At 40.2% G+C, this 12,480-nt stretch overlaps 1 protein-coding gene across 1 annotated transcript; it reads right to left on the bottom strand.

The window, feature by feature from the left end:
* Positions 1–8,134: 8,134 nt before the first annotated feature.
* On the bottom strand, positions 8,135–8,595 carry LOC147615928 (uncharacterized). Its single transcript, XM_086778013.1, has 2 exons — positions 8,366–8,595; positions 8,135–8,273 (listed from the first exon to the last, which is right to left on the bottom strand). The coding sequence occupies exons 1-2, from the start codon at positions 8,579–8,581 to the stop codon at positions 8,148–8,150; spliced, it is 342 nt and encodes a 113-aa protein (XP_086634139.1). The 5' UTR covers positions 8,582–8,595; the 3' UTR covers positions 8,135–8,147.
* Positions 8,596–12,480: the final 3,885 nt, after the last annotated feature.

Raw genomic sequence — 12,480 nt, 5'->3', positions numbered from 1 at the left:
TCGGAGAAGAAAACAAGAATCTGTAATAAAATAAAAAATGAGTTCAAGCCTGACCTAGGTAGTGCGGAAGTACCTAATAAGTGGATCTACAATCTCATGAAAGATTGTATGAAACACAAGAGGTCCAATGTCACCCAAGTGGTGAAAACGGGGGGGAGAAAGCCTTGGTTTTGCCACCAAGAGAAATGAGATGAGGAGGTGAGGAAGCACGAAGAAAACCTCAATGATACGCGCAACAAGAGGAAGCAACAGTGGCAAGGTGACAAGAGAGAGTGGGGAGCTCACACCTCGAGAGCGGTGGATGGGACTCATTTTATGAGTATTTTGTAAGTATCCATGCTTTCTGTAGCCTCTTGTTTGTATGTTAACTAGTGTATAGTTGTATGTTTTTTTTATGTTTTGTTTTCATGTATATAAGAGAGGGTGGTGGATGCTAGGCTACCCAGCTAGAGGAGCGTTATGCATTCAAGTATGGCACTTATGCCTTGCTTGAGCACATTGATCAAGATGATGAAAATGTAGATTGGGTGGCTGTGGTTTCAATGAGTGCTTCGTACCATATGCCAATTTGAGGTTTTGGTAAGTTTGTATAAGCTAATTTATGGGTATTGCATTGTTTTTGCAAAGAGCAATACCTGAGCCTCCTTGTTGAGGCTAGCTCACAGATTGGACACCACTTTAGCTCACATTTTATGCACACTTTTGGAATTGTATAGATCTTTTTTGCACCCCTTTTGGGCATGTATAGTTTGCTCGCATATGCAGAAACTTTTTTGTATACAACATTTATCGTATAAGGATTGATATTCAATAATTTATAACAATTTATCTTTCTATTTTGATATCCAGTAATGAAACTTGATTTCGTGTCAATGTATCTTTGTTTGCCTTAATTCATTAAGTTTGTGTAAAACTTCAATTGAATACAAATAGAATAAAGTCTTTACATATTTGGCATAATGGTGCATCTAGGTATAGAAATGTACCTCGATGCACGATTATGCTAAAAAAAATTTATACCTGCATCCATCGAAAAAAGCATCAGAAGGGGAGTCAGAAATGGCCTGTGTCCATCAGAATTTACATCCAAAATTTATTGTATCCATTGATATATGAGTCGGAATAAACATCGGTTAAACGCATTGGAAATAACATTGAAAACATTTTATTTTTGGCATTTTCTTTGATGTTTATTCCAACGTTTATTGTGACATTTTTTTTGACACTCGTTTGGACAATGTTTTTGGTAGTTTTATAGCGACGCTTTTCCTGACGTGCATATAGACGATCGTAAATTTTACAAGCTATTCTTTTTTGTCAGAAAAAACATCGATATATACTTGTCTTGTAGTAGTGTTACAAAAATAGGTTATAAGGCTATTTTTACCCTTGCTTGCTCGATAAGATTTCTTTTACAAAATTTGGGTAGTAAAATATCTAAAAATCTCACTCGTGTGATAGGTATGGTATAGAAATCACTTACAAATGATAGCACAAAACAGCCAGAAGAACCCCAAAATTGACCAAAATCGATATCTCTAAAATAACTCAATTTGTGAAAAACCCTAATATTTTATGTCCTTCAAGTGTTTTCCACTTATAAACATTAAATACAAATGCTAAAAATCAGCAAGTCAATTGGACCCCAAAAATACGTACATATGAGTACGTTATAGACATAATTAATACCAATAGAGGATTTGATCTTTACAATGCAAGAATGCACGTGGGCATGGACAGTGTAGCAATAGGGCAGGCTCATGTTGAGAGGGTTTGATTTTTTTGCGAGCTTTATTTGGCGAGCTTTTTGGAGATAAGATAGTTTTATGCGAGCATGTAAGAAAAATGATACATTTTGGTGAGCTTTTATATAGTAAGTATTTATGAAAGAGAAATAAATACATTCACATACATACATACATATATACATGTATATAAACACACCTACCTACCTACCTATCTACCTACCTTCCTACATATATACATACATATATACATACATACATATATACACACATTTGTACAATACATACATACATACATGCATGCATACATACATACCTACATACCTACCTACCTACCTTCCTACATATGCATGCATGCATACCTACATACCTACCTACCTACCTACCTACCTACCTACCTACCTACATACCTACCTACCTACCTTCCTACATATAAACACACATTTTATGTCCAAGAAACTTAAATATAGGCACAAACATACCTATCTATGTACCTTTCTTCCAATGTTTATTTCAACACAAGTAAAAACAAGTATACCTGGCTCATATTTTCTTACAAAAAGATTGAGTTCACATTTCCTTACAAGAAGATATATGGTTGGTACAACTCCTTTACCATAGTGTCGCAAGCTAGCTACAATAAGACTTTAGAGTACGTGACAGTATACTCCATCCCAAAGCAAGACAAAAATATTATTGGTTCAAATTTTCTTACAAAAAGATTGACTTCTTATTTCCTTACAAGCTTAAGTAGGCACAAACATGAGAGGCTTGATTAAAGCTTAAGTATAGGCACAAACATCCTTGCTTCGAGGACGTGATAGTATATTCTCGACTTCCTCTGGTGATAGTGTCGGTTGATGCATTACCATATCCTCATTCTTATGTAATCCCAAAACTCGCAAGAAGACAAAATAGATATGCTTACATGCAACATAAGACTTTCCTCTAGTTTCTCTTTGCATGAAATCAGGACATGTACACCAAGGTTGTACCTTGATGTGTACAAAATAGTCCTCTCCACTCTCACATGCCAAATGAAAAATAGAGTAGGGGGATGGCTACATTGCACTCTCATTAGGACTGTCGCTGTCATGGCCTCGGCACTACCAATCCTCTTTTCTGCTTCTTTGGAAATCCAATGCCTCCACTTGGTTGATCTCTTTGTATTCTGTGTAGCATCATGTGGCCTCTTGTCACTTTCTTTGTTGCCCGCTGCTTGTGTGGACGTTTCTCCCACCCCTGACACAAAAGGTTGTTCATGAGTAACATCTAACTTGAACCCTGCCTTTACTAATTTCTCTACCTCTTGGCTGGTTATGTTGGTCCCAACATCCACTTTCCACATATCTGGGTATGATGGCTTGTATATTATGTTTGGATCTACATGCCATGTGTGTGAAACATCTGAAGGACAAAACCACATCATTTGAGCCTTTGGCCCTCTCGGACCAGGATGTCGTCGCTCTGAGAAGAAGCTAGGGGCAACAACTCCAATAGAGATTCCCTGTATGTATGAGTTGCACTTAAGTCTTCCATCAATACCTCCCAAACATTTGACTTTTGAGTTCAATGGGGTTCGTCTAATGGCCCACATTGTGCGTCCAATGGCCTCTTCCTTTACATGCATTTGTCCTCCGCTCATTGTGCCATAATGTTGTTTAGGCTCTTCATGGCTGACATCTTTGTTTCCTCCAATCATTGGACTTTTTGGTCCTCCCCTTGAAGCGTGACTTGCTGCACTGTTTGTTCTAGATCTATCTCCAAAACTTACTCTTCTTTCCCCGGTTTTGATGACGATGTCTACTCTGCATGACATAACCTGGACGATGTGAGCATTGGTCTACTTCTATTGTCCTCACCCTCTTCCATTGAATAGTCTCCTTATCTCCATGTAGAGGCCTTGATTCCTCATACATAGGAGTATTTTTCATGGACCATGCGAGCCACTTGTGGTGGTGTCGGTCTTGACCTTGCTGCCACCCTATCCAGCAACTTGCTCAAGCTTGGTCCCTCACCTTTGTGCTTCCCCATCTGATATGCATATCAATGCTTTGTACTTTGTAGTAAAGCGTTTGCCATATCTGAAATGCATGCATCATACAAGCTAACCTTTTCCTTGTATCCTTCACCAGCAAGCCAACTCCCATGTACACTTTCAGATAAGTTTGTTCGAGAGGTTTGTGCTAAATCCACCGAGCTTAAGACCACCTGCACACAAGAGGTTTCATACATGAATTCACAAAATTGACTCCAATGCGAATACATCCATACAACATATCATTTCTCCATAAAATTTCTCACCCTTGACTTGAGGTTGCCCCAATGTGCTATTCATACTTCCCACCAACTCACGAATGAGGTTGCCCCAATGTGCTATTCGTACTTCCCACCAACTCATCCACGTATCCATCACTGATAGTTTTCCCTCATGAACATGTCCATTTATCCACCACTCACGAATCTCTTTAGTTTTTAAGAAAGGTGACTCCTTATTTGGTTGCCAATCTCCATTCTTCACACAAGTCAATATGGTGTTATCGCATTTCTGCCTTCACGCATTGTTTAGCATGCTTCATCAAACTTTGTTTCCAATGGAATAAGCACGTTCGCTCCCTGTCCTCCATAATGTTGTGCGGACCCCCATTGAAAACGGTCCTAATATACACCAATTGGACCCTGCTTCATCAGCCATAAACCCATAGAAGTGTGCGGGTGCATAACCGCATTGCTCCATTGTGCTATTCAGCATTTTCAAAAATAGTACTTGGCTTTTTGTATCCTCCTCCTTCATTTCGCACGTGGCAATTGTAAACTGCTCTTGAACACTATAGGATTTTGGAGAGAAATTTTTTCAATCAGCTATCATTCAAGGTAAATGAAAGAAAGGAAAAAATTGAAGTACGTAGTCTCACCTTGGGTCGTAAACATGACAAGCCATTGTTGACCAACCAAAAACTCGATGAGTGTGATCAAACAAAACCCAAGACTTTGACAAGTCACCTCCACTATCACACCGCATGCGATTCACCAAGTCCACTGATGCTAGTCCTCGATGCTGGTCCTCGCAAAAGACATCTTAAAGACCTAACATTTGTCATCAGGGCCACCTTGTCCTGGGAAACAGCTACCTTGTATAAATGAATAGCGAGATCTTCTCTGTATAAGAAGGATGCTATCAAAGCCCTCTCCTGCCGGCATCAATTTTCTTTTCTCTTGGGATACAATGCGTCTAAACCTAAAAAACATAATTTCACAATAAAGAGAGGACCGAATGTAGAAAAATACATCCAAATATAATTAAGTTACAGAATGAATACTCACCTCTGGTTTTCCACAAGAGGACTCAACTTCTCCAAAAAATTACAGAGCTCATGATCCCCAATACTTGTAGGTAGCTCATCATTTTGATTCATCACGGAGGAAAACAGCATATCCTTCACAATATCCATCTGTATTTTTTGAGGACCTGCACTTCTCTGGGCTTTCAACACTTGAGAAACAAACATTTTCACGCGCTCCAACATTGACCTTGAAGTTCCTGGCTGAACTGGATGTTCATGCAACCCAGTGTGGAGCATCATTCTTGTAATAGTTATGTCACGAGGCATTACGTAATACACAATACATCTACACACTTGCACACAGTATGCAGTTTTGCGATAAAAGTGACAAACTATTTTAGTTTTCTCATCCTCTGTCAGAAGTCCAATTGCAATCTTTTTTGTCAGATGTCCATGAAAGAAGGTGTTGTTATACCTTTTATTGTTCAAGTAAAAAGGACAGCGGAGCCTATGGCACTCCAAAGTACCAACACAATAGCTAATACGCATGGTACAACTTACAGACATGTTTGATGTTACTGGACGTGTCCATAGGTGACCATCATATTTTTGCTCCATTCCATCCATATTTCCTATTTTGCCATATGTTGGTGGAAACTCTAGGATGGAATTACCATCATAATGTCTTGGCACCTCCTGGACTTAGATGACTCGAGTAACTTTTTCCAACAATGAACGTAGGAGAGAAGGTTGCTCCTCCTTACGAAGAACTGAAAGTATACTCTCCGAAGCAATACATTCATCTTCAGAGATCTTGTGCCTTCACCTGGTTGCAAAACAATTGCTGAGCCATTCAAGTCACTCTGAGAGGAGGAGCTCGAGATATGAACATGGGTGTTTTGTGTCCCTAATTCTTTATCCACTGAAGTCTCCAAATGTCGGACATCTTGGGCAATGTCCTTAGCACTAGAATAAAGACTATCAGCAACACAGAGAGGACTACATTGTAGCATATATGTTTTACTTCGAGTAATATCTACGAGGTAGTTTTTATTGCCCTCCATATCATAATGAGCGATGATTTCCTGTAGGCTTCCATCGGTCCTAGTAGCTTTCACTCTAGAAAGGGCGTGTGATGAAGGCAGAAACCCTTGTAGATATCCATGACTGACAAGCGTGGTCTGGTGGAGAAGTATTAAAGTTTGCAGTTTTTTGGTGCAGCAGCCATCAAGCTCCCACTCAAAGGTGACAGTGTGCTCCATAGGGAAGGCAATACGAAGATGTAGAAAGGACAGGAGAGACGAAAATGTGAAATGAAAATATAAAAACGAAGGAATAGGTGGAGCAATCACGATTGAGAATGAAGGCGGTTGAAATGATAAAACAAGGTGGTGCAATCACGATTGAGAATGTAGGCGGTTGAAATGATAAAACAAGGTGGAGCAATCATGATTGAGAATGGTCACGATAAATATTTTTAAATAAAAAATATACAAATATATATATATCTACAAATATATAAAAAAATACACAAATATATACATTTATTGGTTCTAAGTATTATTTTTATAAAAGGCTTGTCTCTTTGTAAATACACACACACACGTCTATATTTATATATTATATTGTATATATTTTAGGCTAAGAATCTATTAGGATATGTGTATTTTAGTGTGTGTGTGTGTGTATTTACAAAGAGACTAGCCTTTTATCTATTTTAGGATCTATAGATATATTAGACTATATATCTATTAAGCTACACACACACACAGCACACACATTTATTAAAATACATATAGCTTAATATATGTGTGTGTAACCTAATAAATACCGAGACTAAAATATATATATATATACACATCAATATATATATATGTACATGTATACATAACCTAGACTATATTCTCTCTCTCTTTTGAGCCTAAATGTTTAAAAAAGTTTTAAAAGAGCATGAGTTTTATCTTTTTTGTAAATCACATATTCTCTCTCTTTCTCTCTCTCTCTCACACACACACACACACACACACACATTTTTCAATGGTTTAATATGTGTGGCACACTTTTTTAAAACGTTTCTATTATTTAAGTTATTGAAATTGTTTTTCAATGGTTCAATATGTGTGGCATACTTTTTTTAAACTTTTCTATTATTTATGTTATTGAAATTGTGTGTGTGTGTGTGTGTGTGTAATAAAATACATATAGCTTAATTCATTTTTAGCCATATATATGTGTGTGTATATATCTATCTTTAGCCGGGGGACTCGAGAGGCTGGAGCAAGGGGTGCGATGAAGGCCCAATTTGTTAGATTCGCGGTGGCATCCAGTGGAGAAGATGGAGGAGGTGGAGGGGGAGCCGGAGCCGGTGGAGGAGGAGGTGGAGACAGAGTAGTTTGAGGCGCATCCAGTGGAGAAGATGGAGGCGAAGCCGATGGAGGAGGTGGAGGAGGTGGAGGCAGAGTAGTTTAGCATCTTGGTAATTATGAGATTTTTGTTATGGTTCACAAGTAGCTTAGGAACTAGGACCTAAAGGAGATTGTGTTGTTTTGAAACCCCAACACTACTACATGTTAGCCTAATACCGGCGCTTATACCGACGTCATTTAACGGGGTCTAAAAAAACCTCGTCATCGGTATAAATGCCGGTATAAGCGCCGGAACCACAGCGTCGGTATAAGCGTCGGGTAACAATACCGGCGCCTATACCGTTGTCTATACCGCCGATGCTCACCGGGGGGGTAATACCGATGGCTAAACCGGCGTCTATACCGGTGCATATACCGAGGGGTATACCGGGGTGTATACCGGGTTTTATATCGACGCGAATACCGAGATATATACCAATGAATATACCGACGCCAGTACTGGGGAATATACCGACGCTGTACCAGAAATTTTTTTTTGGGCAGAATAGTGCTGCCTGGCTGTTGCCTGGCTGCCTGCTGCAATGAACAGGATCAACAACAGCAAACAGACAGCACCATTCTGTCTAAAATAGAGCACAAAAACAACCGTGCTCATTTTTTTATTTTCCTGATCGACAAACAAGAAATTAAATTAAACATTAATACTCAAGAATGTTTTGATCATATTTCATTAGTTTGAAGGTCATCTTACATCATGGTAATGCCTCCCAATTGACGGTCTCTCCTTCTTCTTCAAGCATCTCAAACAAGGCCACAAGGCCATGTTTGTGAGCGTACTTCTCCTCTCGCCTACTTGGTGGGCGATTCATGGCCAACTCCTGCACAAACGATTAACAATTATAACTTTTAGAAATCAACATTTAGCCCACATACATACATTTACATAAATAAAATTGCTACAAATACTTACGAATTCATGGCGCATGGTTTCGTAACCACCACTCCCAAGATGAGAAGCCCCTACTGTTTGGAGTCTTGCCCTTGCCGCCTCTCTTTGTTGTTGAAACCTCTCTGGTGTCTCGGTGAGCTCCTGAGCAATGGCTGCCCACTCCCTGTCATCTAGCCAAACAGGTTTCTCTTTCCCCTCTCTAAATGCGTCCCTCGCCTCTGACCTACGATGCCCCATCAAAATGCGAGCTGTATACTATATCCACTCATTAGAGATGACATTCATAGGGTCAGATGGCTGAAACTCTTGCTTTATCTTTGTATTTATATAATTTTTCTTCCCCTTATCTTGGTGATCCCATTTAGTCATGACAGAGTCGTGAAACTGTATAGTGCACAATTGTCGAATGCGTGTCTTCATTGCCTTCCCTGCACTATCCATTATTGGTGCCCCATCCCTAATTGTGTAAATCTTGCTGTTGTCATGGTCATGTGCACCCCAGGGAGTGGAAGGTGACCCTATGGGTGTGCTATCACAACAGATGAGAGCGAAGGACGACGCTCATGTGGTGGTGGTGTCACAGCATCTGTGGCACTACCACCACAACAACCTCCCCCTGAAGACCTACTACGTGAGCGCCGTCTATGTGAAGAGGTGGTAGATCAAGCTGTAAGAGGAGTGGAAGGCTGTGTGGTATGAGGTGTGGGAGCTGCTGTCGTACCCACGGGTGTGGGAACTGGCGTCAGGAAGCCAGATGGTGAGGCAGATGTCCCTGCTCCAGAACCCCAATAACTCTGAGCCATGGCTCTCTGCTCTGGAGTCATGAACGAAAGAAAACCATATAACTGCTGGGGACTCATGCCTTGCGGTGTAGGATTAAATGAGAAATCTGGACTGTAGTCGTAGGGCGGTGAGTCACCCATGGCCTGTTGGACAAAAAACCATATGACAAACTTGTGCGAAATGAAAATTACACGGTAAACAATGAAAGAACCATATAACAAACATTAACAATGATAAACAACATTGGTAAAACTATATCAACTTGCTCGTACAGTAGTGATTATGATGGTAAACATTAACAATGGTAAACAATGAAAGGACCAATGTCATAAAACCATTACAAATATGTCATAACTATTTGCATAATCATTAAGATACATCATTTTAAAAATCATTATCTATTCTATCATCCTCATTAAGATCAGTAGCCCCAAAGAGATCTATGTCTATGTACATTTCAGCATCCTCATCATTAAAAGTCCCTTGATGAAGGATGTCTTCATCATCTATGTCTTCTTTCTCAACATGTTTTTCAGCTTCCTTGGTTTGCACCTCTTCATTTGGATCTTGCTCTAGTTGCTCCTCTTCAATTGCTTGCTCCTCTTCATTGTTGATATCGGCTTGTTCTTGCTGCTCTCCATTACCCTGTGCATCCACATCACCTTGTTGCAGCTCAAATTCTTCAAAAATTTGCTTACTGTGCGGGGGGCGACTTGAACCACAAACAGCCAGCGTGGATCTTTTGGATCCGCTTTAAAGACAACCTGCTCACAATGCTCTGGGCACACAAAGTATCTTGCTGATCGGTCCATACCTTTGTGGAGTCCACTTGGATGAGGCCACTCTTGTCTCTACGTACAGTTGCATGTGGCCCATTCATGATTACCTTGAACCACTTCACATCAAAGATAAACAACTCAAAACTTCTGAAGCCAACCTTTAATATATCTTGAATGGTTCCAAAGTAATCAAGCATTCCAGTAATTGTGTTATCATCACTTGCACTTGCACGACTTTCTTGAACAAACTGTGCTGTGACACCACAATCAAAGGTTGCTCTTCTTTGGTCTATTTGTTCTACTCGAAAATGACGTCCATGTGACCAAAACGCCCCATATTTGTGATACTACAAATAGCACAAAAAGATTGTTGATGGAGAATCAAACACTGAGACATGTAGAGAAAAAAAAGAGAGACATGTAGAACTTAAACACTTACATGCCAATCGCATCCTTTTGTAAGCTCCTCCTCCTCCTCTGTTATAGTTAAACCAGCACGTTTGGCTTCTAAAATTGTAGCTTCTAGCCATCTACCTGTGGGAAAGTCCGGAAGAGCTTGCATACCTTCTGGATATGGGAGATTTCTTGTAGTGCGATTCCTTCTGAAACTTAAACGATCTTGTACTCGCTGTCGCTTGAGAGCTTCATATGTCTCAATCCACTTCTCCATTACATGAGAGTTCAAGATGCAAAATTTGTTGATTTTTTCCCTCAAATTGTTATCCATCTTTCTCTTAATGCCTTGGCCTTGAGGTTCCTCACCAATGACTCGCCTGTTAGACTCTTGAGACCATAGTCGAGGTATCTCTGGATCTGAGGAACTTAAATATTCAGTGATGTAAACAAGGGACTCTTGTATCAGCCACCCTTCTGACATACTACCCTCTGGGCGAGCCATTTGGCGAACAAATCCCTTTAATGTCTTCATAAACCTCTCCAAAAAGAACATCCATCTTGAATGGACTGTTCCAGCAACTGTAACCTCATCTACAACATGAACTAGCAGATGCATCTGGATTGTTAATAAACTTGTAGGGAAAAACTTCTCTACCATGCAGACTGCCTCTATGGAGTTTAAACGCGCTATCTCCAAAGTGTCTCTCTTTATCTCTTTTGAAGAAATCCAGGGCACCAATGTGCCAATCTTATAGATAGTAGCTCTAATGTCTTCAGTGAGGCAATCTTTTATTGCTATGGGTAGCACAAATTGTAGAAACTTGTACCAATCATGACTCTTGAGGCCACTAAGATCATCATCCTTTGTAAATGCACTTTTCAAGCAATGCATACAACCTGTAGGAGCCCGAAACTCTAAAATTGTCCTCTTGACTTGTTGTTCCTCCATCTTGCTAAAAACCCATGGGGCTCTTGGAAGTAGCACCTTTCCATTGGGTCTAGTGCGAGCCCACAACTCTTGCATGCAACCAATCTCTTCCAAGTCATCCCTTTGGCCTTTAGTCTCCTTTTTTCCTGTCATGGTCTTCCACAGAATGTCAGCTACATTCTTGAAAATATGCATCGGGTCAAGCAAATGGTTTATAAGGAGATCACCCCAATAGGGGAGTTGGTGAAAGATAGAGAGCCTCTTCATCCCAGGACATGCCAAGTTGCTACATTCCTCCCATTTGATCTTCCAATCGCTTGCCTTCAATGCACTTGGAGGAGGTCTTCCTAGATTACCATCCCGCAATTCATGATTTTCTAGAAGATACCTAACATGTCCTTGGTAGACATTCTTTCGTAATGCTTTTGAGTATCTTGAATCAAGTCGAGGACCACATACAGGACATGCATTGTAACCCGATATAGACAAACCTGAGCATTCTCCATAGCCAGGCCAATCATGCATTATCCACATGAGAATACCTTGCACAGTTGTAAGTCTTTGGCCACTCTACTGCTTTGACATGTCCTTCACTTCAATTCCGTTCCACAAGGTGCGTAACTCATCAATAAGTGGTGCCAAATATACATCCATGTTCTTCACCTTGTACTTTCCTGGAACTATTAATGAGAGCAACAAATGACCTTTCTTTATTGCTAACCATGGCGGAAGATTATAATTCACAAGGCAAACAGGCCATGTGCTCCATGAAGAGATCCTTAAACCAAAAGGGTTTACACCATCCATTGCTAGGCCAAGACGGAGGTTTCGAGGTTCTTCCTTAAAAGCCGGCCATTTCTCTTCAATGTGTCTCCATGCGGGTGAGTCAGCAGGCACACGCATCACTTCATCTGTGGACCGAGTTGTGGCATGCCATGTCATCAAGCTTGCTATAGATTTGCACCTGAACATGCTTTTTATTCTTGGGATGATTGGAAAGTGCCTGAGAACCTTTACCGGGACAGCTTCCCCCTGAACATCTTCTCTATATCTGTTAGAGCCACAATGGGGACATTCTTGCAAATGCTCATATTCATGGCGGAAGAGGCAACAATCATTGCGAGACAAGCATGAATATTATTGTAATCCATGCCTATGGATTTCAATAACTTCTTCGCATCTGCACGAGATGGAGGCAAGTATGGCAATATCTGATCGTTACTATTAAGATTTTCTCAAATACAAGTTGA

Source organism: Cibotium barometz, chromosome 39 (assembly GCF_041138505.1).
Source record: "Cibotium barometz isolate CiBa-2024 chromosome 39, ASM4113850v1, whole genome shotgun sequence".
In the NCBI taxonomy this organism is placed as follows: Eukaryota; Viridiplantae; Streptophyta; class Polypodiopsida; order Cyatheales; family Cibotiaceae; genus Cibotium; species Cibotium barometz.
Note: the sequence above shows the minus strand (reverse complement) of the source record. Positions and strands in the feature narration are given on the sequence as shown.

Excerpts from the sequence above, each read along its gene's own strand:
- LOC147615928 (XM_086778013.1), bottom strand. The coding sequence starts at position 8,581 with ATGGGGCATCGTAGGTCAGAGGCGAGGGACGCATTTAGAGAGGGGAAA. Across the intron at positions 8,274-8,365 it reads AAACCATGCGCCATGAATTC|GAGTTGGCCATGAATCGCCC; the intron begins GTAAGTATTTGT and ends TCGTTTGTGCAG.